Source organism: Rhineura floridana, chromosome 4, assembly GCF_030035675.1.
Source record: "Rhineura floridana isolate rRhiFlo1 chromosome 4, rRhiFlo1.hap2, whole genome shotgun sequence".
NCBI lineage: Eukaryota > Metazoa > Chordata > Lepidosauria > Squamata > Rhineuridae > Rhineura > Rhineura floridana.
In genome coordinates, this window is record NC_084483.1 from 177568711 (window position 1) to 177593159 (window position 24449).

Here is a 24449-nt window from a genome sequence, read left to right on the forward strand (position 1 = left end):
GAGTGGCCTTCTTTAGTGGTCCAATCTGAACCCACTTGTCTCCTTTAATTGAATCTACAATTCCCCCCCCCAAAGGGTCTCTGTGCATATCTTCTATGTATACCTAATTACCAGTGTGGATAAAGTATACTTCCAAGGCAAGAGAGGCTCTCTTGCCATAGGCTTTTAGTTATATTTATGAGTTTGTCATAAAGCTCTTGTTTCAAATGGGCCTAATTCTTAAGAAGCCACTACAGCCAGCATCTCTTTCTCTTTGTCTAATAGTTTGCATCCATCTGTGCTGTGTGTCAAGGCTTCTAGCATGTGCTGACGGGTTTATGGATCCCCTGGGCCCTGTCTTCCAGCTTGCTTAGCGTGTTTCAGTGTGTGTGTGTGTGTGTGTGTTTCTTCCATTGGTTGATCTGCTCTCCACTCGCTCCTTCCGTTCCTCTCTGGCAAGGCAAAGCAAAACAGAGCACAAATACTGCGTTCTTTTCCTCCACTGGGTGTTCTGCCAATTGTCAGCCAGTGTGGTCCAGTTGACAGAGTACTGGACTTTAACCTGAGTTCAGACCTTAGTTCAGCCATGAACTCAGTGGGTGGCCTTGGGCACATAAAGGCCCACCTTCGAAAGTTGCTACAACAGCAGTTAGCAGGTACCTTACAGATTCTTATGGCTGTTATGGGTCCCCGCCTTGACAAGTGGCAGGATGTTTCAGAGCAGCACTATCACGTTTGGTTTCCCTCAGATGAGACAACGCTGGGAACTTCTGTCACTTCTGCAATATTTGCAGAGCATAACCAGAGGCAAATGGGCATTTCTAACTAGACAAAGTTGCTCCAGAGAGCTTTTGATAAAATACCACACCAAAGTGGACAGAGAGAAGTTTTTCTCCCTCTCAGAATACTAGAGATACTCTCATAATGGAGCTGAATGTTGGAAGATCCAGAACAGCCAAAAGAAAGAACTTCTTCACACAGTGCACAGTTAAGCTATGGAACTTGCTCCCACAAGACCATAGAAACATGAAATAGTAGAGTTGGAAGGGGCCTACAAGGCCATCAAGTCCAACCCCCTGCGCAATGCAGGAATCCATATCAAAGCATTCCCAACAGATGGCTGTCCAGCTGCCTCTTGAATGCCTCCAGTGTCGGAGAGCCCACTACCTCTCTAGGTAGTTGATTCCATTGTCGTATGGCTCTAACAGTTAGGAAGTTTTTCCTGATGTTCTGGCTTCCTGCAACTTGAGCCCATTATTCTGTGTCCTGCACTCTGGGATGATTGAGAAGAGATCCTGGCCCTCCTCTGCGTGACAACCTTTCATGTACTTGAAGAGTGCTATCATATCTCCCCTCAGTCTTTTCATATCTCCCCTCAGTCTTTTCTTCTCCAGGCTAAACATAGCCCACTCTTTCAGTCTCTCCTCATAGGGCTTGGTTTCTAGTCCCCTGATCATCCTTGTTGCCCTCCTCTGAACCTGTTCCAGTTTGTCTGCATCCTTCTTGAAGTGCGGAGACCAGCACAGGATGCAGTATTCAAGATGAGGCCTAACCAGTGCTGAATAGAGGGGAACTAATACTTCAAGCGATTTGGAAACTATGCTTTTGTTAATGCAGCCTAATATAGCATTTGCCTTTTTTGCAGCCACATCACACTGTTGACTCATATTCAGCTTGTGATCAACGACAATTCCAAGATCCTTCTCACATGTCATATGGCTGAGCCAAGTATCCCCCATCTTATAACAAATTAAAGGATACCCGACAGGCGGCTGTCCAGCTGCCTCTTGAAAGCCTCCAGTGTCGGAGAGCCCACTACCTCTCTAGGTAGTTGATTCCATTGTCGTATGGCTCTAACAGTTAGGAAGTTTTTCCTGATGTCCAGTCGAAATTTGGCTTCCTGCAACTTGAGCCCATTATTCCATGTCCTGCACTCTGGGACGATGGAGAAGAGATTCCAGCCCTCTATGTGACAACCTTTGATGTACTTGAAGAGTGCTATCATATATCATATCATATGTAGAGAGGGTCAACATCTTGGGTATCTTTCAAGGAGGACTAGACTAACTCATGGAGGATAATGGCTACTAGTCATGATGGCTGTATTCTTTCTACTGTTACGAGAGGCAGTGTGCCTCTGGACACCAGTTGCTGTTACACTAATGTCCTGCTTGGCTTCCCATGGGCATCTGGTTGGCCTCTGTGATGGGGCTGATGGAAGTAGGAATGGAACAACATCTGGAGGGCCACAGGTTATTCACCCAGATGTAGGTCATTACGATCAGTTTACATTGGGCCCAAAAATGAAGTGGTGACCAGTGCAGCTGGTACAGTATAAGTATTACATGTTCCATCCACTTGTTGTGTGGAATATAAGAGTCGAGTCTGGAGGTTACCAGGGCATGTGTAACTGAGGCAAGTTTTGTTTTTTCTAGATAGATAATGGGGTCTTTTCAGGAACTCTGATCTAACCTTTACAAGACCCCAAGCAACTCTGCCAGTTAATGAAGCTCAGGTTTGCAAGTCTTATTTGTGTGCTTACTTGGACATGCCTGCTTTTTGCCTCAGGAGAACAGTGAATTACAGTTTACAAAGCTAATTTAAGAATTAGAAATTGCTCTTTAATTCAGCCTGGAATCTTAGAATCATGTGAATCTGCTACAATCCAGTTGTGAATGTGTTGTTAGGGCTTCAGTGTGCAGCACTGGAAATCTATAAATATAGAGACATGTAAATGTCTAAACTTTGGTGAATGTCAACATTCACTTGTGAATGCTAACAATCCCAAATGAATTTTCTAATTACACACACACACAACCCCCCCCCGTCTGTCTGTCTGTCTGCATACACACAAGGGAATGTTAACAGCCATATTTAAGTGATTTAAAGGGGAAGGGCCCCAATTCGACCCCTGGCATCTCCTGCCGGGACTGATAGACACCTGTCTGAAACCCTGGAGAACCTGCGTGCTTGCAGCACTCAGTGCAGACAATACTGACCTCTCTTATTTATTTGATTTATATCCTGCTTTTCTTCTGTCATACTGAACCCAAGATGGTGTACATATGGTTCTGAGGCAGTACCCTGTTCATGTACTAGCCAGAACGTGATCTGCTTAGCTTCAGCAAGGTGGTGGCCTCATGTACCTTCAGATCATCTCCTAGAACCAATGGTCTAGTTCAGTATAAGGCAGCTTCCTGTGTGACCATAGAGTTGGGAATCACTTTCAGCCCGAGGGCCATGTTCCATCATGAACAACTTTCAATGGGCCACATGCCAGTGGTGAGTGTGGCCAGGGGCAAAACTGGTCAGACCAATGGATAGGACTTTTATTTTTGTATAGTAGGCTACATTCCAGATATGCAGAGTTTTCAGTGCACCCATGCACCTCTCTATCCAGGAAAGCAACAGTCATGATCAGAGTCAAATCAAAAGCAAAAGGAGGGTGCAGAGTAGGGCAGGTGAGAGATGTGGCCTATGGAGAGGTGTCATGCCCTGGGAGAGTCCTAAGGGCTGTATACGGAGACATTGAGGGCCACAGGTGGGCCCCCGGGCCTGAGCTTCCCCACTGCTGCTGTAGATGAAAATGGAAGTGGCCTGCCTTCAAGTCGATTCTGACTTATGGCGACACTGTGAATAGGGTTTTCATGGTAAGCAGTATTCAGAGGTGGTTTACCATTGCCTTCCTCTGAGGCTGAGAGGCAGTGACTGGTCCAAGGTCACCCAGTGAGCTTCATGGCTGTGTGGGGATTTGAACCCTGGTCTCCCAGGTCATTTGAGGGTTGCTGAGATAATCAGTAATGAAGATCATTAACACCAGATATGATTTCCTGAAAGACGGGTTTTAAGTCACTGCTCTTCTTCCCCTATACAGCTTCAGGGGGAGGTGGGTGTGTTCTATGGGGGGACCAAGAAGCATGGGCAGTGCTCCACATGAATTGACTGTACACCACAGAATGGACTGCCTTCAAGTCAATCCCAACTTATGGCAACCCTATGAATAGGGTTTCCTTGGTAAGTGGTATTCAGAGGTGGTTTACCATTGCCTCCCTCTGAGGCTGAGAGGCAGTGACAGTCCAGTTCTGAACACCACACTTGAAGAAGGATGCAGACAAACTGGAATGAGTTCAGAGGAGGGCAACAGGGATGACCAGGGGACTGGAAACAAAGCCATATGAGGAGAGACTGAAAGAATTGGGCATGTTTAGCCTTGAGAAGAGAAGACTGAGGAGAGATATGATAGCACTCTTCAAGTGCTTGAAATGTTGTCACACAGAGGAGGACCAGGATCTCTTCTCAATCATCCCAGAGTGCAGGACACAGAATAATGGGCTCAAGTTGCAGGAAGCCAGATTTCAACTGAACATCAGAAAAACTTCCTAACTGTTAGAGCAGTACAACAATGGAACCAATTCCCTAGGGAGGTGCTGGGCTCTCTGACACTGGAGGCCTTCAAGAGGCAGCTGGACAGCCGCCTGTCGGGTATCCTTTAATTTTGATTCCTGCATTGAGCAGGGGGTTGGACTCAATGGCCTTATAGGCCCCTTCCAACTCTATGATTCTATGAATATGATACATAGAAGGAAGAATAGCAACAGTTGAACTTGGTGGCGGTTCTGTGCCAGTCTTGAGCGTTTGCCAAAAATGATTCCAAACAGAGCCCCTGGATCCTGTCAGAGAGGGGGCCCTTCCAGTTGTCCTTCTGTGGTTTTCTTCAAGCCTTTCTCTTTCTCAGACTGTAACTTTCAACCTTTCCCTCTCAGCAATTCAGCAATTTCTCATCTTGGAAGGGATGGATGAAACTGTCAGTTTCAGTTTCCTTCAGTTTTTCCAGTCTTAATTTTCCACAACAGTTGTTCTTAAAAAGAGCAAGAAGTGCACAAAAATCGTAGCATTTTCATGCACATTTCTCATAATATACACATTTTTGGATGCAATTTTGTCTTGTGTGTGCAGTTTTGCAAGCAGTTCTCCTGCACACACACACATTTCTGTATGTGTATTTTGGTTGGAGAGCTGCATTGCAAAATTGGGAGAAATGTGAATTTCAAAAGAGGGCTGCATGTTCCAGTTCATGTTTTAGTTCAGTTTGCATTAAAATGAGATCCAAACTTTTTTCTCCCCTATCCCCACATCTCAGGACCCATTTACTCCTCCTCTTCTCTGTATATTTGTGTGCGACTTGCATTACCATTTACTAAATATGTTATGACATAGTATTTACACTAGTCCAGAGCCCGGAGACCTTTGGAGACCTCTGTGGCTTCCGGGCTCTAGGCATTTGACAGATGGGTCTGTGCTGCATACCTCTGCAAGCTGCTGGGAGTGGAAAGATTTACTTTATTTGCCTGAACCTTTTCACAGGAATAGAACACGCTAGGTAATATTACAAGAGCTTTATTTAGACCACTGAATTCACAGGGGCTGGGCAGAGTGTGACCGTTAGTCTATCTTCGGTAAGGACATTTCTGAGCAGGACAAGCAGCAGGGCGAAAGCTCGAGTTGAAGCAATCCTTAAATCCAAATTCTCCCAAGATTGCAAACGTTGCTTATTTGATGACAATGAATCAGCCAGATAGCTTTTCAAGGCTAACTCAGTTAAGCATCTGCTTACTGGATACGATGCAACAAAGGCAGTGCTATGTTGCAATTGCTAAGGCCCAGTTTGCTTGACAATACTCTTAATTATGGGTGAAAAGGCAGGTCGTGGGCTTGGGGGGGGGCTTTAATGAAACCCACAAGCCCCATTCCCAGATTTCTTCCAATTTCAGCAAAGTCATGCCTCCTAAAAACAGTAGCAGGGAGAGGGGGCCATCTTCACAGAAGATGGCAAGACCCCCTGCCTCCCTGTAATGCAGGCTCTGCTCCATGGTTGTGTAATTGTGGCTGTTGTGTAGGAAACTAAGAGGAAAGTTCCTTTTTTAAATAGTTTTGCCCAGATACTGACTTGTTTGTCACATATACCCAGGCAAATCCATACTGTGTATGTATTGCATGAATATGGGGCTCCTGCTGGGAGGAAGGGTGGGATATAAATCAAATAATAAATAAATAAATATCCCACCCTTTCTCCAAGGAGGCTGGTGTGGTGTACATGGCTCTTCCCCATCTCTTCTTCCATCTTCTCCACAGCCCTGTGAGGTAGGTTAAGCTTGAGAGATGGACTGGCCCAAGGTCTCTTAGTGAGCTTCGTGGTTGGCTGGGGATTTGAACCCGCTTCTCCCCGGTCCTAGTCCGATGTGCTAATCGCTACCCCACACTGGCTGTAGTGAAGAACTAGACAGGTGAAAGGATAGGTTTTCATGCAGCGTGCTGGACCAATTACCTAAGGAGGTGATGGGCTCTCCAACACTGGAGGCATTGTAGAGGCAGCTGGACAGCTACCTGTTGGATATGCTTTAAGTTGGATTCCTGCATCGAGCAGGGGGTTGGACTTGATGGCCTTATAGGCCCCTTCCAACCCGATTATTCTGTGATTCTATTATCAGTGTCCTGCAGCCTTCGAGGCAGCTCACGCTCCCTTGGCCTCCAGGTGGGAGACTTTCCTCCAGGAGATGTGGTAACAGCACAGTGTTGTACACATCTAGGGCCAGGTCTACACCATACCCATAATGTGCAAGTGTCATGCAGTCACAGCTGGAGCACAGCTCATTTGGGCACAGGAAGTCACCTGAGTTGACCACTCTCTCTGTAATGCTTGTTAGGAATGTTTTGTCTTCCCCCCCCCAAAAAAACCTGGTCATTGAAGGACCCATCCCTACTCCCACTGACCTCCATAGCACTTTCCACCTAGTCTGTTATATCCACTTCCGTGTGATTTGCATGTTTTGTTTGGTACACAACACAGAAGAGGCCCTTGCAGGACATTTGAGAGTCCAAAGTGAGTGTCCCAAGCATCTCCTTGGAAGATAAGGGTTTGACAGGGCAACAGGAGTTGCTTTGGCATGACAGTTCACTCCTTTTGGCTCTGAGCTGGATGTTGGAGCTTCAGCAGACAGAGAGTGAGGCAGGGCTCAATGTTAGATGAGCTAGAAACAGTACTCAGCTTACAGTCTTTAGGCTTTGAGCCAGAGTTGGCTTCAAAGGGCCGGGAGTGTGGAGAAATTTCACCTTCTCTTGGAGAGAAGGAAGAGTGAGATGTCAATGTATTGGTTTAACCCCAGACTCAACTCAGGTTATGTCCTCACTGGGGGAAGCTGTGTGGATCCAGAATTGGCCTCCACAGTCACTTATGGACCCACTGTTAAAGACCTTATCTTGGAAGACAATCTTACTTGGCCACGAGTGATCGCCAGTGAATGAACTCCTGTATTTCCAGCTCATTCCCCTTAAGTGTCTCTTCTTGTCTTAGTTGGGTTTTGGGATTTCATCTAAAAGCTCAAGGTTTTAGCCTTCTCCTCAGGGCCCAGGGAAGGCATCAAATCTCAGAGTGTCGGTCCACAAGTAAGAGGGGAGGTGATTTTGGGAGCAACTGGGGTTCTGTGGTTAGCTCTTGATCAAATGGTATATAAGCATCCCAAGACTCTTGGGTTTCTTCTCCTTCCTTTCTTGTTTCAAAAGCAAGTTTCTAGCCCTTATGATTTAGAAGAGAAGTTTGGGTGCATGTGGGCAGTGCCTGGTGTCTGTGTATGCTGCTTGAATTAGATTTCTAGGAGTTGGGGAATGGGACACATAATAGTTTTAGTGCCCTGCATAGCTTCTTATCTTTCCTCTTTAAGTAGCCAAAGTGCACTAAATCATGCAAAATGAGCAACTGTCCTTAATGTGGACAATTTACAGCACAATCCTGTGCAGGTCTACTTGGAAGTGAGTCCTACTGATTTTCATTGAGGCTTCTTACCCTGGAGTCACCGGTCATAGAATCCGTCTATGCATAATTTGGTTTCATTTCAGTGCAGAACTTTAATTCTGTAGAGAATGCCTGAATCTGCATACTGAATGTGCTTTTGCATTTTACTTCCTTGTCAGAGAGGAAGAAATCAAGGGCTGTGTGAAACCAATGTGTGTTTACTAAATATTTCACATACTTTCCAGGGAGATGGTATATGGAATGCATACTTAATAGTGTGGGGCACAATTCTCATATAAACCAGTCTGTTAGATTATGCACAGCCCCAATGTGAGGCCTATTCTCAGGTAAGCCTGTACATAATTGCAGCCAAAAGTGAGCTCCGTTGACAGTTGAGTTGGAAGCATCTTTAACAAAACCGATTCCAAAAATATCAACAGGCTGAAATTTCATAGCTGCAGGCAAAAAACCTCTTGAACTGAAATGACTCCAACCAAACACAGGCCATGAAACTAGAAATTCAGCTACAGTTTGCTTAATGGGCACAATTAGAAGCGTGTGATATTTTAAAAAATGGACTGGCAGTTTGTGAGTCCAGTGGCTAAGCAGAAATATTTATAAATGATTCATTTAATTTGTCTGATACATTCATAACTGGGGATTACAGGCAGCTGGCAAACAGCACAGAGCCCTGTGCAGGGAACAAGACAGAGACAGGCGCTCATAAAAGGCAGGAAGACTGAACAGCAGCCAGTGGGGGCAGCTAATCCACAGGCAAAGCAGCAGTGCTGGGCAAGCAACAAACTTCATGTTATTCCCCCCCCCCCCCAATGTCTTTCTCTCGGAGGGCCCATCAAGCAAACTGCCCTTTTGTATTAATCTGAGGGGGAACTAAAAAAGAGTTTGCTTAATTAAAAACCCGTCTTTTCTTCACAAAGCCGGCGAAAAGCAGCCACACTCTCCTGACTCAGGAGGAGGGCTGGGGCGTCTGATCAGGTCTTGCCCTGACAATTCAGCTCCCTATTCAGAGCAGCGACAGTCAAGTCGTCTGTTCATTCAAGTGGATGTTGTTCGCTCAGTAGAACATTCTCCCTCCATAAAGACCTCAACAAAGCCAAAGGCTTGCGTTGCGCAGGAAGGAGGCGAGGGATAGAATTTAGGGGCACAGAGAGTTTCTTGGCAAACCCTTTTCTTTCCCAAAGTTCTTCTCCGCCAAAGCGAGCATAGCAAAATATTCCTTTTGGCAAATGTTTTGTGCAAGATTAAAAACACACACATGCACGCCTGCGTGTGCATACAAAACACACGCACATGAAGGTAATATATTTGGGGAAATGGAGAAGATGGTTAATAATACTTTCTAAAGGTATGTTGGAGAAGACCCCACTTTTCTGAAAAACGGCACATTTGCAATGTTGGCTTTCTTTTTCTTTCTTACAGATTACAGAAGGGTGCCCGAAGCTGATATCACTGATGAGAATTACAGATGCTGGCCATCCTACCATCACAAAGGATGTCTCCTTTCTGTGTTTGATGTTAGTGAGGCCAAAGAGGTTTGCGAGAGTCATTCACAGTGCAAAGCTTTTGTGCTCACCAACCAAACAACGTGGACAGGTAGTAAACACCAACAAGCAGAAGTTACTCTCATTTTATACTAACAAGCTGTCTACTAAGCAATGAGAGTGCTTGAAATTGCCAGCAGGGGCCTGTTTTCCTTTCAGAGCTCAGAGTTTGTAAACATGCAAACATGAAAGGGATTGGTCTGCTTGCTGCTGATGTCATAGCAGCCTCTAACCCTGCACTGAGAGAGCCTTTCCCTTTTTTATTGTTTGTAGAGGGATGAGGGAAAGGGAGCTGTCTTCCACGTAAAGAGTAACAATTTCACTAAACAACTTTTCCCCCTGATATCGTCAGAATTCCAACAACTTATGGAATGTATATAACTGTCTACACGACCACCTATGCAGCTGCTGGCTTTCTACCACATTTTGCTTCTCAGGAGTTCCATCTAGCCATTGAGTATACCAAATCTCTCTTGGCAGCGTTCAGAGCACAACATGATGTTGCTGATGGCAGCACTTGAGAGAGAGAGGATTTGAGGGAAGCTGCTGCCCTTTGTATTAAGTTTAGGCAGAAGGTAGAGAGAGAGGTTGAGCAGCTGTAGAAGTGATCCTGCAAAATGCATTCCAGCGCCTTGCCTTTATCAGTCGTAAGGAGTGCCATCGAGATTAGCATGTGTGTGCTGGGTGACTGCTTCCAGCTGGATGAAATGTGAGCAGGATCTTCCTTTGACAAGCAGAGCATCCTGTCTTCCTATCTAGACACAGGCCGATACAAACAAATGCTACTTTACTCAAAGGGCAGCCTCAAATGAACTCTGGGAGCTACACCAGAGGTCATGGATGTTGCTGGTAGTCTTACTGATTTTAATTTATTAGCATTTAAAAAAAAATCCCTTTCCTGCCTAGGAGAGGGACTTTCATGGAACAAAACCCAATTTGAAGCTTGTAGAATTGCACTGTTATAAGTGTTATGCTGAGATCCTACATGTAGGCAGATCCACACCATATATGCAAGGCACATTTAAAACACATGGCTTCTCCCATAGAATCCTGGGAGAGCTAAAATTCCCAGTACTCTTAACACACTACAGTTCCCAGGATGCCTTGTGTTTTAAATGTATGGTGTGGATGTGATCTTGGAAATAAGTACCATTGAGCCCAGGTAAACAGATATGAAGATTTCAGCCTAAACTATGTAAAATGCTGAAAAGCTTGCACGTTTAACCTACACAGCATATTTATTCCCGTTTGAACATCAAACCTGAAGTTTCAAAATGTGATATTCAGTATTGCTTTGAATGCTGTGCCGAAATCTGTCCTCCAGTTTCTCGAAAGTTTTCAACTTCTGCGAAACAGGCATCCATTTCTTTGCCTCATTCAGAGGGCACTTCAGAATCTCTTCAGAATTCCATTGGGTGCATGGTTTTTAACTTACCTTACTGTTGTACACCAGCCTTGGCCACATGTGTTTTTCTTTCCAGTAAACATCTTTCCAGCTTTCTTCAACCTTCCTGGTGGCCTGCACTGCCTGATTTGAAAAAGCCCTATGGGAGGAGTTAACCTCACTGAAGCATAGGCAGGCACCCAGGAATGCTGCAGAGTACAGACTGCGGGTGAGATGATTTGCAGAATGAAAGGGCACTTGCAAACACTCCTCGGGTAGAAAAATAAGTATCTCAAAACCCTTGTACCCCACCCATGAGAATGTTACTGACATTTTCTCTTCCCTTTGATCAGTTTCAAACGTAATTCAAACAGTTAGGTGTTAGGTGGAGAACAGAAGAAGTTGCCAGCATAATACTAATGATTTGTGAGCTAATCTTCAGTTTTGGGGTTGGTTGGATGGATTTCAAGATGTGCCACATTAGGTGTTGGTGCTCAGATTTTGCAGACACAATCTGAGTTACACAGAACACAGTTGGCATTAAAAATGGCATCCCCAAGCAGAGTTCTCCACCTCTCCCCTGTTGAAGCACAGTTACTCATAGCACAATGTGTTTATCTTTTTGATTTCTTGTCTGACATCATTGGTGGCTGCTGTCCGAGGCAGGGAAATGCACAGTGTGATGATGTCAAAACCAGTAGCACACTCCCTTCTAAGGTTATAGAATAATCTGGCCAGGCTTGACTACTGCTTTCTGCTTCTCTGTCACAGTAACCATTTGACTCTCTGCCAGAGATATTGATTGAATTATGGAATTCAGTGTCTACATAATTATCTCCTGCTGGTGCCAAACTGCTTCATGATGTAGATGGGATGCTGTGATCAGGACACACTGTCACTTCTTCTGCAGTTACAGAATGTTCACTCTCCACACCTTGTCTTGGCTTTTTGAAGCAGGAATTGATAAAGACTGGCTTTCAATTAACACTCATTGGGACTCTTCTCAGTGGCTAACACACTCCCCTTTCATGATGATTGGCTCGTGGGACACTGGAGGCATAGGGACCCTACTGGGACCTGTCACCCCCCAAAATAAGGCATCTAAGACTTCCCATCCCTGGATGACTACACCCCTGGCACAACATGGGACAAGCAATCCGGAACACTCAATTCAGGCATTTGTCATCATTCTCAGCAGCAGCCGACGAGTCTGGGCTGAGTGCTTTCCCCCACTCATACCCTTGGAAAGTGTATGACAGGACTGATTTATTTGAAGTACTTATAACCTGCTTTTCATTGAATATTGTCAATCCCAGAGCAGGGAACAATAGAACAAAGTAATAAAGATATGCAGGAAAAAAATGGCAAAATAATAATAAACCAGGTCCAGTAAATAACAACGCATTAATGGTTCCATTATAAGGCAAACAAAGCTAAACTCCAATAATGGCAACAATTATAAAATGTCCAGTTTCATCAAATACCTGGGTAATAACAGACAGAACAATCAGTGGACTTATCAACAGTTCTCACACCACGATTCACCTGTAGCAACCTGCTCACCCACCCCCTCTGTCTCTCACACAAAGAGGGTCCCACTCTGTGCCAACAGACTCTCACTCTGTGGCTTTTGAGCAGCTTAACACCTTTTACCCCTACTTTCTAACCCTGAGTGGTATGAATCATTGGATTCAGTTTGCAGTGGGTTTAAATGGTTTTTCAAGCATTTCATTGTTTTATTTTATTTATTTTTTAAAACACCTATCTCATCCCGCCCCCAAATCCACAAAATACATTAAACAACCACCCAAAGCACCTAACATAAAAACCAAAATCATCAAAAAGCAGCAAGCTTCTTAAAAAAACCCCAAAGCCAAGTGAAGCCACAGAAAGGACAAACAGCCTTTTAAAAATGTCACGTTCACTCTTTTTGGGCAGTGCAACAACCTATAAATAATAAAATACATGTAACACGTTGTTCCACTGTATCTGTTAGTTATAAGCCCAGTTAGAGTGATCAGATCCTACCCCAGGACATCAAAATTGAATCTGAAGTTTTTAAAAAATATTTTATCACTTAAGAACGTAAGAAGAGCCCTGCTAGACGAGGCCAAAGGCCCATCGAATCCAGCACTTTGTTCTGACAGTGGCTCATGGGAAGCCTGCAAGCAGAACCGGAGCACAAAAGTACTCTCCCCTCTTGCAGTTCCCAGCAACTTGTGTTCAGAAGCATACTTCCTCCATCTGTGCAGGTAAAACATAGTCTTATCCTCTATGAATTTGCCTGATCCTCGACATCCAGGTTGGTGGCCATCGCTACCTCTTGCGGGAGCAAATTCCATAGTTTAACTATGTGCTGTAGATGGCCAAGTTTGAACTATGGCTAGTCTTCAAGGGAAGGAAATGTGAAAGCTGAGAAGCAATCACCAGCAGCTGTGTGGGACAGCAGAGTGGCACACCTGCAGAACTGCTGCCACCAACCTCACCATTCCCGCTCACTCCATCCCTATCTTGGGAACCACAGCAAGATACTCCTGCTGCTCTGCCTCCCCATGCAGCAGTGCCAGCATCACTGGACATCCCTCTTTGTACCCTTTGAAGCCTCAACGTCTCACCGATGTACTATACTGCTTTTGCTTAGAATGGCTTTACCTGTTTTTATGATTGTATCCAGTCTGTTACACTACTTTTACATGTTTTTATTTGTGTGATTATACTCTTGTAACTGGCCCAGGGACCATATGGGGAAGGACTGCTAAGAAATTGTATAAATAAATCAACAGTAAAAGCAGGGGACATACCTGGATGATCTTAGAGTTCAATTTCAATATAAGATTTTGTTCTTCCTCCCTAATGATTTTTTAAAAATCATTATTATGTCTTTCTGCATAGGTCGTCAGCTGGTCTACTTCAAGATGGAATCCACTTCCATTGTGTCTGATCGTGACAAGACAACCTACGTGAAAGTGACCGTTTGAAAGCTAGCATGATGTTTAAGTCCAATCCTGTGCAACTTTACTCAGAAGTAACTCCTACCAAGTTCAGCAGGTGTGCGTAGGATTGCAGCCCTAGCCCAGCTAGTAAAATATGATAGCAGTTTGCATGCAAATGTCGACCACTGTCATATACAACGAAGCAGAGGATGGAGAGGGAATTGCACTATCACTCCTTCTAAACTACAAAGTATGAAATCAGACTTTGAAAGAAGAGACCAGCGTGACTAGGACAAATGTGCAATAGGATGACATTTTTAAAATGTGACTTTTAAAAAGCAGAATGAAGTCCAGAATGTGATACACTGTGTGGCTATCTATAGGTTGCTAGAAAGCAACAGTCACCCTTAGTATATGTGCCTCAGGGTATATGTGCTATGTCAAAGGTTTGCATAGAGTTTGGTTTGGAATTTTTTTTTTCATTTTCATAGGGAGTTTGGGATGCCCAGTTCAGATATTTATGTGGGCACATACAATCAATGCAGCGCTGTTAAAACCTCATGAGTTCCAAAGCTAAAGATCAAACCTCCTGGGAGACAATCAGTACTTCTGTCCATTGAACCAAATATGCAAGACCAAAAATTATGGTTGTCCTTGTGCAATGGATCATATAGTATCTACTAAAGTTATCAGCCATTTTTGTAAAAAAAAGAGTTGACTTACCAGTTCTGATTTAAATCTCCATAAATTTGCCAATGAAAAAATGCAGTAGTTCAAAAGGAAAATAGTTTAGCTCTAGATGAGGCGTGCACATATTGCAGGAGGCATTATCTTAAGAGAAGCATTCGTCCTTCTCATTTACATAGGAGGGAATGCGAATGTAATCGGCTACTTGACTAAACGTTGCAGGCAAAGTATCTACAGATCAGTAATGTACCCAGTGTTCAATTTAAAATAAACTTGCAAGGTGCCCATTATTATGATGGAAGGAGGAAAAAGAAAGCTGCATACTACAGAGACCCAGTGTGTGAATGTGTATGTGTGTGCAATTAATCAGAGACATGTCTCCCTGAGCTCACCGAATGGTGTTCCAGCCCTAACTGCAGCGATGTACTTTTCCCATCCAAGAGAATGGAAACCATGCACTTGGAGAAAGTAAAAGGTCTTAAGATAATGTTGAGGTGGGAGCTAACCCCATCTCTTCTTGCAGGAGAAGGAAAGAAGGATTTTGTCCCTATCTCATCAGTTTGTGACAAATGCATCCCGCTTGCTATATCCCATATCACTTAATGAGAGCCATTGACAATCAAGCCTGTCCCTATCTGCACAGTTCCTCTTGGCTTCTGTTTCTTGGTCCTGATAGAATGGGATACTGGAGTGCTACAAAGAGGCAAAGCCCAGGAATAGGCTTTTAGATATATGCCATAAGTTGATCAGCAGCTGTCCAACTTAAAAGACTTCCCCAGCTTTCATTTGCTTAGCTCCAGACCAATGCTTAATATTGAGTAGTATTGTCTAGGTTACTGTGATTTCATCAAGTGCATAAGAGTTTTTGATACGTGGGACTAACTCAGATATTTGATGGGAAAAATTGAAAGGCTTGGATATACAGAATGGGCTTTCCATCTTGATTTCTTAAGAACTCTACTGTGATCAGGGCTGGCCCTACTATTTGGTAGTGAGGTGACCACCTCAGGTGGCACAACATCAGCAGCCATTGGCCATTTCTCCTGAGCTTCTCCAGCCATTCCCTTCTACTGCCGAACTGCTTACCCTAGGCCTCCTAATCTGACCTTCTGCCTCAGGTACAGTGGAGGATACTATTGCATCATTCAGTGTTGAAGTAAGATTCAACTGCCAGTCAAGTTGACTTCTGTAAGTGGAATGGAGAGGGGCACCATTTTGTCCTTTTGCCTTGGGTAGCAAAATGCCTTTGGCCAGCTCTGATTATGAAAAATGCTCTGGATTGCTGATGTATCCAACTGATAGGATTGCTGTATAACAGGGAAGGGAAACCTGCAGTCCTCCTGATGCTACTGGACTACAAGTCTCATCGTCCCTGACCATTGGCTGTGCTAAGTGGGATTGATGAGAGTTGGACTCCAATACGTGGGAGGCCACACTTTCCTTATCCTTGCCCTCTAGGAAGCAATGTGGATCATTTATGTTGGCATAACTTCTTCAGATGTGTGTGTGTTCAGGAGAACCTTTGAAGAAAAAACACTGCATATGATTGCCCTATGTGACATTGGGACTGCCTTTGTTTTTAACAGCGTTCACATAGAAGTGTGTCCCTGGTATATCAGCAGAGTCGCTAATAATAACAGCACAATTTTTCAGGTGTTACCATGTGACAAAAGATACATTTCTGCTGCAGGATATTTGGAGTGCTGATGGTGCTGGCTACTATCTTTGACAACAAATGACCTTTAACAGCAAGCAAACCCAGGCCTTAATAAATGCAATAGAAATAGCAAAATCTTTTTATAGGCAAAGTGTGTCTAGATAATACGCTTTCAGTGAAAGCAAACAAGAAAATGTTTAAAAGTGACAAGTGTCATACTGTTTTCTAGTTTCAGAATCTTTTGTACTTTTGCTCTTAAATTGTTTATTTTTGTAATAAAATTCAACAAAATGGATGGACTTGTTTTTGCCATGACTGTAATTTTTGTTTTTCTCTTTTTTGTTCTAAACTGGATCTTCATTCCTCAGCTGATTTACTTTGGAATTCTAGATATGGTCTGAAGTTACATCAGGCCACCACCTTGCTGAAGCTAAGTAGGTTGGTCTGGGACCCTGCCTGGCTGCGAGAATGCCCGGGAACCACATGCATACCACCTTGGGTTCCATGATGGAAGAAAGGTGGGATAAAATGTAAATAAATAAAATTACTATTGCTCTTTTTAACGGGACATTTCTAGAATCGGTGGCTATAAGATCTAGTAGCGACATTCATTGGTAGAGCTTCCTACATGGTTCTGATTTGATTTGACTTTAGCCCACATTTAGATTGCTTTATCAAAAATGTCCAAGGTGGTTTACACAGCTTGAAAATACAAATGCATAAAGCAGAAGGGATGAATAAAGAGTGCGTACAAACTGGATCAGCCAGTACAAAAAAGATGTAAAACTGGAGGAAAATCTTTTATCAAAGGGCCCAAAATGATGGAGCCACCCCTAAAAAGCTAAGCTATTCCCCTCCTTCCAGTCTGATATGTGATAAAAGGGGTTGCCATACCAAATCGGAGCATCCCTCCGTCTTGCTCAGCAGTCTCTTCTTCGGTTAGCAATAGTTGAGGCAGCCTTTACAAACCAAACAACCACACACATACTGCTGTCTAGAACTGCCAGATAATAAAACTTCACTTTTATATAGCACTTAAAAGAATATGCAGAGTTTACATTGTCTCCGTAATGCTTACAACAACCCTGCAAGGTAGGTTACTAATGGAATACTTCTGCTGAAATGGTGGGGAGCTGAGAACTGTTGCTTTCTACCTTGGGAGTTTATGGCACCGGGTTAAAATTTGAACTGAGGAGTCTTTGGCTCACTGCTTAGTTTCAGCCTCTTTGTGACACCATTTGTTGCTGTGCCACAACATAAGGGAATAAAACAGCTAGCCAAACCCTGGTGTGTGTGGTGTAATAGTTATAATGTTGGACTAGGACTGGGGAGATCCATGTTCAAATGCCCACATTGCTATGAAGCTCACTAGGTGACCTCAGACCAGTCACTATCTCTCAGCCTAACCTACCTCACAGGATTGTGTGAGGAAAATTAAGACTGGGAGATACCACAGATTCTGCCTTGAGTTATTAGGCAGGTTATATAGTAAAGAAAGAAAGAAGGCATCAACTACAATCAACTGTATACAACTTGGAAACCAAAGATTTCTTACAGAAACGTGGATAGTAGCCTGCTTGAGAGAGGCAAAGTAAACCATTTAATAATTCCAATACTGTTAGTAACAAGTGTTAAAGAGTTAAATCATATGTGTGTGGTCAACACATATTTGATTGAGGTTTTTTCCAATTCAAGCTTACAATGGTTCCTACGGACATCAACATGTCAGAGATGCCCACAGGAGAGGAAGATGCACTGTCAGAAGGACTGGTCCAGTTGGAAGCCTCTGGCCACAGAGCACTACACATACAGGATTTCTTCCTTTTTTTATCATTTTGTTCAAAGTCTTAGCTGGTTTATACATTTCCTCGTCTTCTTTAAACAACTTCCTGCAGCTTCAAGGTAGGAAAATGAAAGAAGACACCAGCTCTGCTCTAAACAATTGATCCTCGGGATAAAACGAAAAGAAAATTCCTGAGATCAGGACCCAGAGATATTATTTACACAGAGCAAAAGGAACTGTCAGCTTATGAAATGAACAATCTGGTAGGCAATTTATCGAATGGGACAGAAGGAGCAGAGGAGAAGGTAGGATTTTGTCTCTAAGAGACAGCCTTCTCCAGAAATGTTGGCCTTGACCTGTCATTTGAAGAAGTTTAATCACCATTTTCATTATTAGAAGGCTGGATTTTGATAGGGAGAAAGGGGGTATTTGGAAAGATTTGTGTAATGAACTAGGAAAATGAGACAACTTTTATTGTAAGACTACTTCTTTGAGCATGGTCAGGATAGTCGTTGACAGAGTCATTTTCATTTGGGAAATTAGAGGAGACTTTGGTGAAATCTGTTATTTGTGCAGGTACAGCAGATACTCAGGACAAAGAACAATCAAGCACCTTGGTTAGCTCTAGGGCTAGAGCCACAGTGATGTCAGTCCCAAAGTAACACCAACCTCCTTAAAAATAACAAATTCTAGAATGTTCTTAACTCTGACAAGCTGTTCCAAACTGAAAAAGGAAGATGTAAATTCATGCTCACTTTGTTTGATTTCAGGCATTTTATTCCCACTGTTCAGTCAGAAAAGCTTCCAGAATACTTACAGATGAGGTTTATAAACAACACGATGGAGAGAGAGGAGTGGGGAAAAAGCCTCTCAGGCACTGGATCAGGTGTAGCCAAGGTGATGCCCTTCAGATGTTGCTGGACTCCCATCTCCCATCAGCCCCAGCCAGCATGGCCAATGGTCAGGGATGATGGGAGTTATAGTACAGCAAATATCTGGAAGGCCCCAGGTTGGGGAAGGCTTGTCTACGGGCATATGATGCAACCACTGTGCTGAAGCCAAGCAGATCCGGGCCTAGGCGGGACCCCATGTAAGCTGTGTTGAGTTCCATGATGGAAGAATGGTGAGCTGTAAGTGCCCTAAGTAAGCAAGTAATAAATAGAATGAACAAATGAATTCCAAACAAAAGAAAGTCCAGTGTAGTGGATATTGGAGGAGAAGGGGCAATGGGTGGGAACGTAGTAGGAGGGAAATTGGGAGAATGCTGAAAGAGACTGTTTTTTAAAGAAGAGCAGAACGAAAGAGATGCTGGGGTGGAGGAGGGGAAAAGCAGAGTGGAGGAAGAGAGTGGCTCCCCTTTGCCTGCTTGCCTTCCTGCTACGATTTCTTAATTGTCTCCACTTGCCCATAACTAGGGTTGCCAGGTCTCCGGTTTTTGCCCAGAGACACTGGATTTTTGGGGTCCTCTCTGGGTCTCCGGGTGAGCCACCTTAATTTCTGGACTCTCAGCTTTCATTTTGAAAACAAATTAAGTTTCTAAGTGGTCTAGTTCAAGAGAGATACACCAAAACATCACCCACCCCTACAGCATCTGTTAAATGATGTCGTAGCTGGCTGCTCTAACCCTCCCTGTGCTTTACAAAAACTGCTTTTCCCAGAAGTGACTTGTGTTGTGGTAGGTTGTTCAAACTGCTGGATAAACTAGCAAAGACATCATTTATTTGTTGTAGGTTATTGGTTTATTAAAACATTTCTAGATTGGCCTTCGTTGAAAAACAACAACAATGTCCATAAAACAATATAGCTAGAAAAAATACACAACCCACAGGAGAAAAATACAAATGCCGAATGCAATAACACACGCTTCAGGAAAGAAATAACAGAGCAATCCAACCCCACCCCACCCTGTCCCCTGTGCTGGAGGGAGTTTAGATGAGGTGGAGATGGCCAGGCTCAGATCCACCGGTGTGGGAGCTCAGCCACCAGCAGGGGAGTCTGGCCAGTGATGAGTGCACCAGTGTGCCCACTGAAATGGCAGGTGGGCAGAAGCTCCTAATGGCAGTAGCCAGCCAACTCCGGCACCAAATGGAACATTTCAAGGGTGGGGAGGGGGCACAGCTGGCCCTGCTCTTGTCATGTGAGCTGGTGTAGCAAAGGGGCATTTTTCTTCCCTCCGTCTTCCCTCCTGTCTTGCACAAGCGGAGAGCCTGTGGATGGGGTGGGGACTGTATTGCTCCTGCTGCCGCCAGCCATACACCACGCCTCCAGCCACACCCCGTGCTCCCAGGCCATACCACTCACCAGCGCCGCCTCCCTCCCTCCTTGAGTGTTTTTGCCTGGAGCTGGAATATGCCCTTGAACTCTGATTATGCCTTTTGGAGGCTAGAGAGGGGTATATGAGTGTGTGTGGAACCTAGTCGACTCTACAGAAATAAAATTTACATTCCTTACTCCACCCACTTTTCCCTCTGGTCCCACCTACCACTGGTGTGGGCCCCCCAGAAAGTAATGTGACCCATGAGCTGAAAAATGATCCCCTAGTCAAGGATCACCCCTTCAGTATGTACCTGATCCTGGGGGGGGGGGTGCTACCTTATCAAGAACAGGCAATCTGCCTCCTTCCTTAGCTCTAGATTTGTGTGATATGTTGCTATCTCTTGTCCCAAAATGTCACTGTATAACCTCACTCAGGGAAGCCCCACTCAGATGTTCATCAATGCACAATGGAGAAGAACAGTGATGAGCATACTGGCTTTGCACCCATCACCACCACGAGTTGGAGGGCATTTACCTGCGGTGGGGGACTCTGCTGCAGACTCTGGTGAAATGTGCATCCCTGACCCTCAACACAGCTGGCAGAAGGAGGGGGAGCTGCTGCACTCATCCCTTCCTTTCTCCCTTCATGTGTCCATTTAACACAGAAGACAAATGCCTGAAGAGGGCTTGAGTGCCATTCAGAGCTGCAGTGTTCAAATGGATTGCATTCATTAGTTTCAACATTCTCTTTTGGGATCTGTTTCAGTTGCAGTCAGCACTCCTGAGCCACTCCATTCCTCTTGCTTCTCTTTCTGTGGTCACAAACCACATGTTAGAGGTTAATGTTGAACAGAAGTATATTTTCGAAACCAGTGTCTTTTGAAAAACAAGCTTGTTAAGTTCAAAGAACATTCGGCATGTCACAGACTTTGGGTTTCTTCTTCTTTCTGTTCCTTTACTTTCCCATCAGCTGTGAAGAAGACCTACTGATTCATTGGTTTGTCGTAAGACTTGGGGTGGATGGATTACCCCTGAAAGACCAGGTCCATAGCCTTGGGGTCATTCTTGACTCCCAGCTGTCTATGGAGGCTCAGGTCCCGGCAGTGAGCCGGGCGGCTTGGTATCAATTACATCTGATACGGAGGCTACAACCCTGACTTCCTGTACATCTGCTTCCACGGGTGATACATGCTCTGGTCTCCTTTCGCTTAGACTACTGTAATGCGCTCTACGTAGGGTTACCCTTGAAAACGGTCCGGAAATTACAGCTGGTACAGAATGCGGTGGCGCGCTTGATTAAGAACAGCCGTCGCCGTGATCATATCACCCCGGTGTTAGTGGATCTACACTGGTTACCAGTTGTTTACCGGGCCCAATTCAAGGTGTTGGTATTGACCTTTAAAACCCTATACGGTTCCGGCCCAGTTTATCTGAAGGAGCGCCTCCAGCATCACCAATTATGCCACATGACAAGATCAGCCACACAAGACCTTCTCTCAGTTAAAACAGCTAGGCTGGTGCGGACCAGAGAGAGGGCATTTTCGATTGTGGCCCCCACCCTCTGGAACTCCCTTTCTTTCGACCTTCGCCACACCCCCTCCCTGACAGGTTTCCGCCAGGCCTTAAAGACCTGGCTATTCAGGCAGGCCTATGGGGTCTCTGGGGATGGGTCAGTTTCTAATGTTGTTTAATGCTGTTTAATTTTAATTATTATATTTTTGGTTATATTGTATTTTATCATGATATTGTACGTCGCCTAGAGTGGCCGTTTATTCGGCCAGATAGGCGACTCAAAAATAAAATTTTATTATTATTATTATTATTACGGAGAGACATTCCTGGAGAGGCATTAAAACAGAGAAGAAGTGGTCGTGGAGAATCAATTGGAAAAGCTAAGGCTATGTGTATTGGCCATCCTGTACACAAGAGCCCCACTGGAGAAGACCAAACACCCATCTAGTCCAGCATCCTGTGTCACATAGTGGGCAATGAGAAGCCCACAAGCAGGTCACAAAGGCAATGGCCCTCTCCTGTTCTTGTCCCACAGCAACTACTACTCTGAAGCATATTGTTACCTCTGGAAAAGTGAACCTAATGAACTGAGTGAACCTAGCTTCCATGGAACAATTGATCAGGGATATGCCTTTCATAATGTTGTGGAAGATTTTTTAAAAAAAGAACTGTTGAATTAGGCCAAAGGCCCATCTAGTCCAGCATCCTGTTCTCACATTGGCCAACCACATGCCTAAGGAAAGCCCAAAAGTAGGACCTGAGTGCAAGAGCACTCTTCCTTCTAGTGATTCCCAGCAACTGGTATCCAGAAGTATACTGTCTCCAACAACAGAGGTAGAACATCTTCGACCTCCTTTTCCTTCTCCCCTCAATTCCAAGCGGTTGTGAAATCCTGCTTCTCAGAGTGAATGGTGTGCTCACCCTGGAGGCACTGCCAACAGCATCCCTGTGGCAATTTTTGCATCCTTCCTCTGCTGTCACTTTTATAGAATGGCTTGCTGTAGGGGTGTCAGGCTAAGCAATATACTGCAGCATTGTCCATTTTAGCAGTGCAGAAAACTACGCAGGATTTGCCCATAATAGCAGAAGACCATCATCTTTGTATTTATGCGCACACATTCCCTCTGTGGAGGATATGAGCGTTTGAAATCATACTTCTGGCACAAGCTGGCAAACAGATCTAATCCTGCAGGTGATGTGTAAAGGGAATAAGGGAATAGAAAGTGTCAGAAGAAGAAATATATCAGTCAGGCCTGAACAAAGACACAGTAGATGTTCTCTCCATGTGCTAAACTGGTTGCGGCTGCATGACAGAAACAGTACCAGAAATTCCACCCAGAGACTCAAGGAAGGATTAATTTTTAATTCCCCAAAGCCAAATCAGGATACAGCACAGCTCATACCGTTTCAGTTCCCAGCTCCTTAAGAATTTCCTCCATTCCTTTTTGCAGTCCAGGACTGTCTGTGTTTACACTCTTTTGGTTCCTGAATCCTGCTGCTCCTCTCGGCTCCAGTCTCTGGATACTTTATGCACTCTGCATGCAAATAAAACCTTGCTCAGACATAATTTTTAACTTGGCTACCCAGAAGCCCTCCTCCTCTTTCAGCCAGTTCATATTGTGTTTCACAGGTCCTAAATGTGCAGAGGCCCTTTTCCCAAGTTGTTTATCTTTTTTTCATCCTTTCAGATGGGTAGACAAAACTAACATTAAAATCATGCTGATGAGCGCAGTCATATAGATTCCCAACTCTTTACCAGGGACAATCCCTACCTTTTTGCATCTACCTTGGCAAATCATTGTCCATCTTTTTATCCCACTTACTGGCTTTATTAAAGGAGGCACCTTTTTCAGCTCAAGGGATGCACTCCCTTTTTGGCAGCTCTTCTGGGGGCTGCATGCAGGGCAGGGCCACCAGTAAAAATGGCTGCCCATTTGCTAGCAGGCCAAGTTCAAGGTTCTAGTATTGGTGTACAAAGCCCTATGCAACTCGGGACCAGGATACCTGAAAGATCGTCTTACCCCTTATATACCCAGTCGATCACTGCGCTCTGCAGGTGAGGGCCTCCTGCAGATACCATCTTATCAGGAGGTTCGTTCTGCACAATATAGGAAATGTACCTTTAATGTGGCAGCACCTACCCTGTGGAATTCCCTCCCCTTAAATATTAGGCAGACGCCATCTCTGCTATCTTTTCGGCGCCTTTTGAAGACTTTCCTCTTTCAACAAGCCTTTTAAGTTGAGATCTATCCCAGTCTGCGTCTGTCTTAGAATTGCTTTTAATATGTTTTCTTTAATAATATGTTTTTAACCCTTTTAAAAAGATGTTTTGAAGCTTTTTTTAAACAAGTTTTTAACGTTGTCTGGTTTTAAGGTATTTTAAGGTCTTTTTATGATGTTTTAAAGTGCTTTTAGCGTTTCTATTTGCCGCCCTGGGCTCCTGCTGGGAGGAAGGGTGGGATATAAACCAAATAAATAAATATGGCAAGAGCAAAGGATGGGACTGTGTGTGTTAGGCCACAGTCTAGCCATGCAAAAGTCAGAGGTTTTCCCACACCCATGTACATTTCTCCCTCTTCCATTTGGGCGAGCAAGAGACATGACTGCAGATCAAGGACACATTCTAGCCAGGCCAAAAGGCTTGTGATTGGTGTGGCTTGGGGAGATGGGGAGGGTGATGATAAGAATAACGCCCCAATATTTTGAATATTGATGGGCTAAGGCCCGCTCCCAGATCACAAGGTTCCAATAAATCTGGAGGCGACGAAACAGGTATAGGTAAAATATGCCAAAGTTTATTAGTACACTTGCAAGTAGAGAAGCAGCCAAACTGGTTCTGCCTGCTGGACGCAGCCAGCCCCTTTTGTAGCAAGTAGATTATTATGTATAGAAGTATAGCATAAGCCC

The 24449-nt window shown here is 44.3% G+C and overlaps 1 protein-coding gene across 1 annotated transcript in view; it reads left to right on the top strand.

The window, feature by feature from the left end:
• The window catches only part of PKDCC (protein kinase domain containing, cytoplasmic), a 70959-nt gene extending 54673 nt beyond the window's left edge, over positions 1–16286 (top strand). Inside the window, exons 6-7 of the mRNA XM_061625359.1 lie at positions 9209–9382; positions 13607–16286. Coding sequence (XP_061481343.1) covers positions 9209–9382; positions 13607–13692 — 260 coding nt within the window. The 3' untranslated portion in view covers positions 13693–16286. The remainder of the gene's footprint in view (positions 1–9208; positions 9383–13606) is intronic.
• The last annotated feature ends 8163 nt before the right edge of the window (positions 16287–24449 follow it).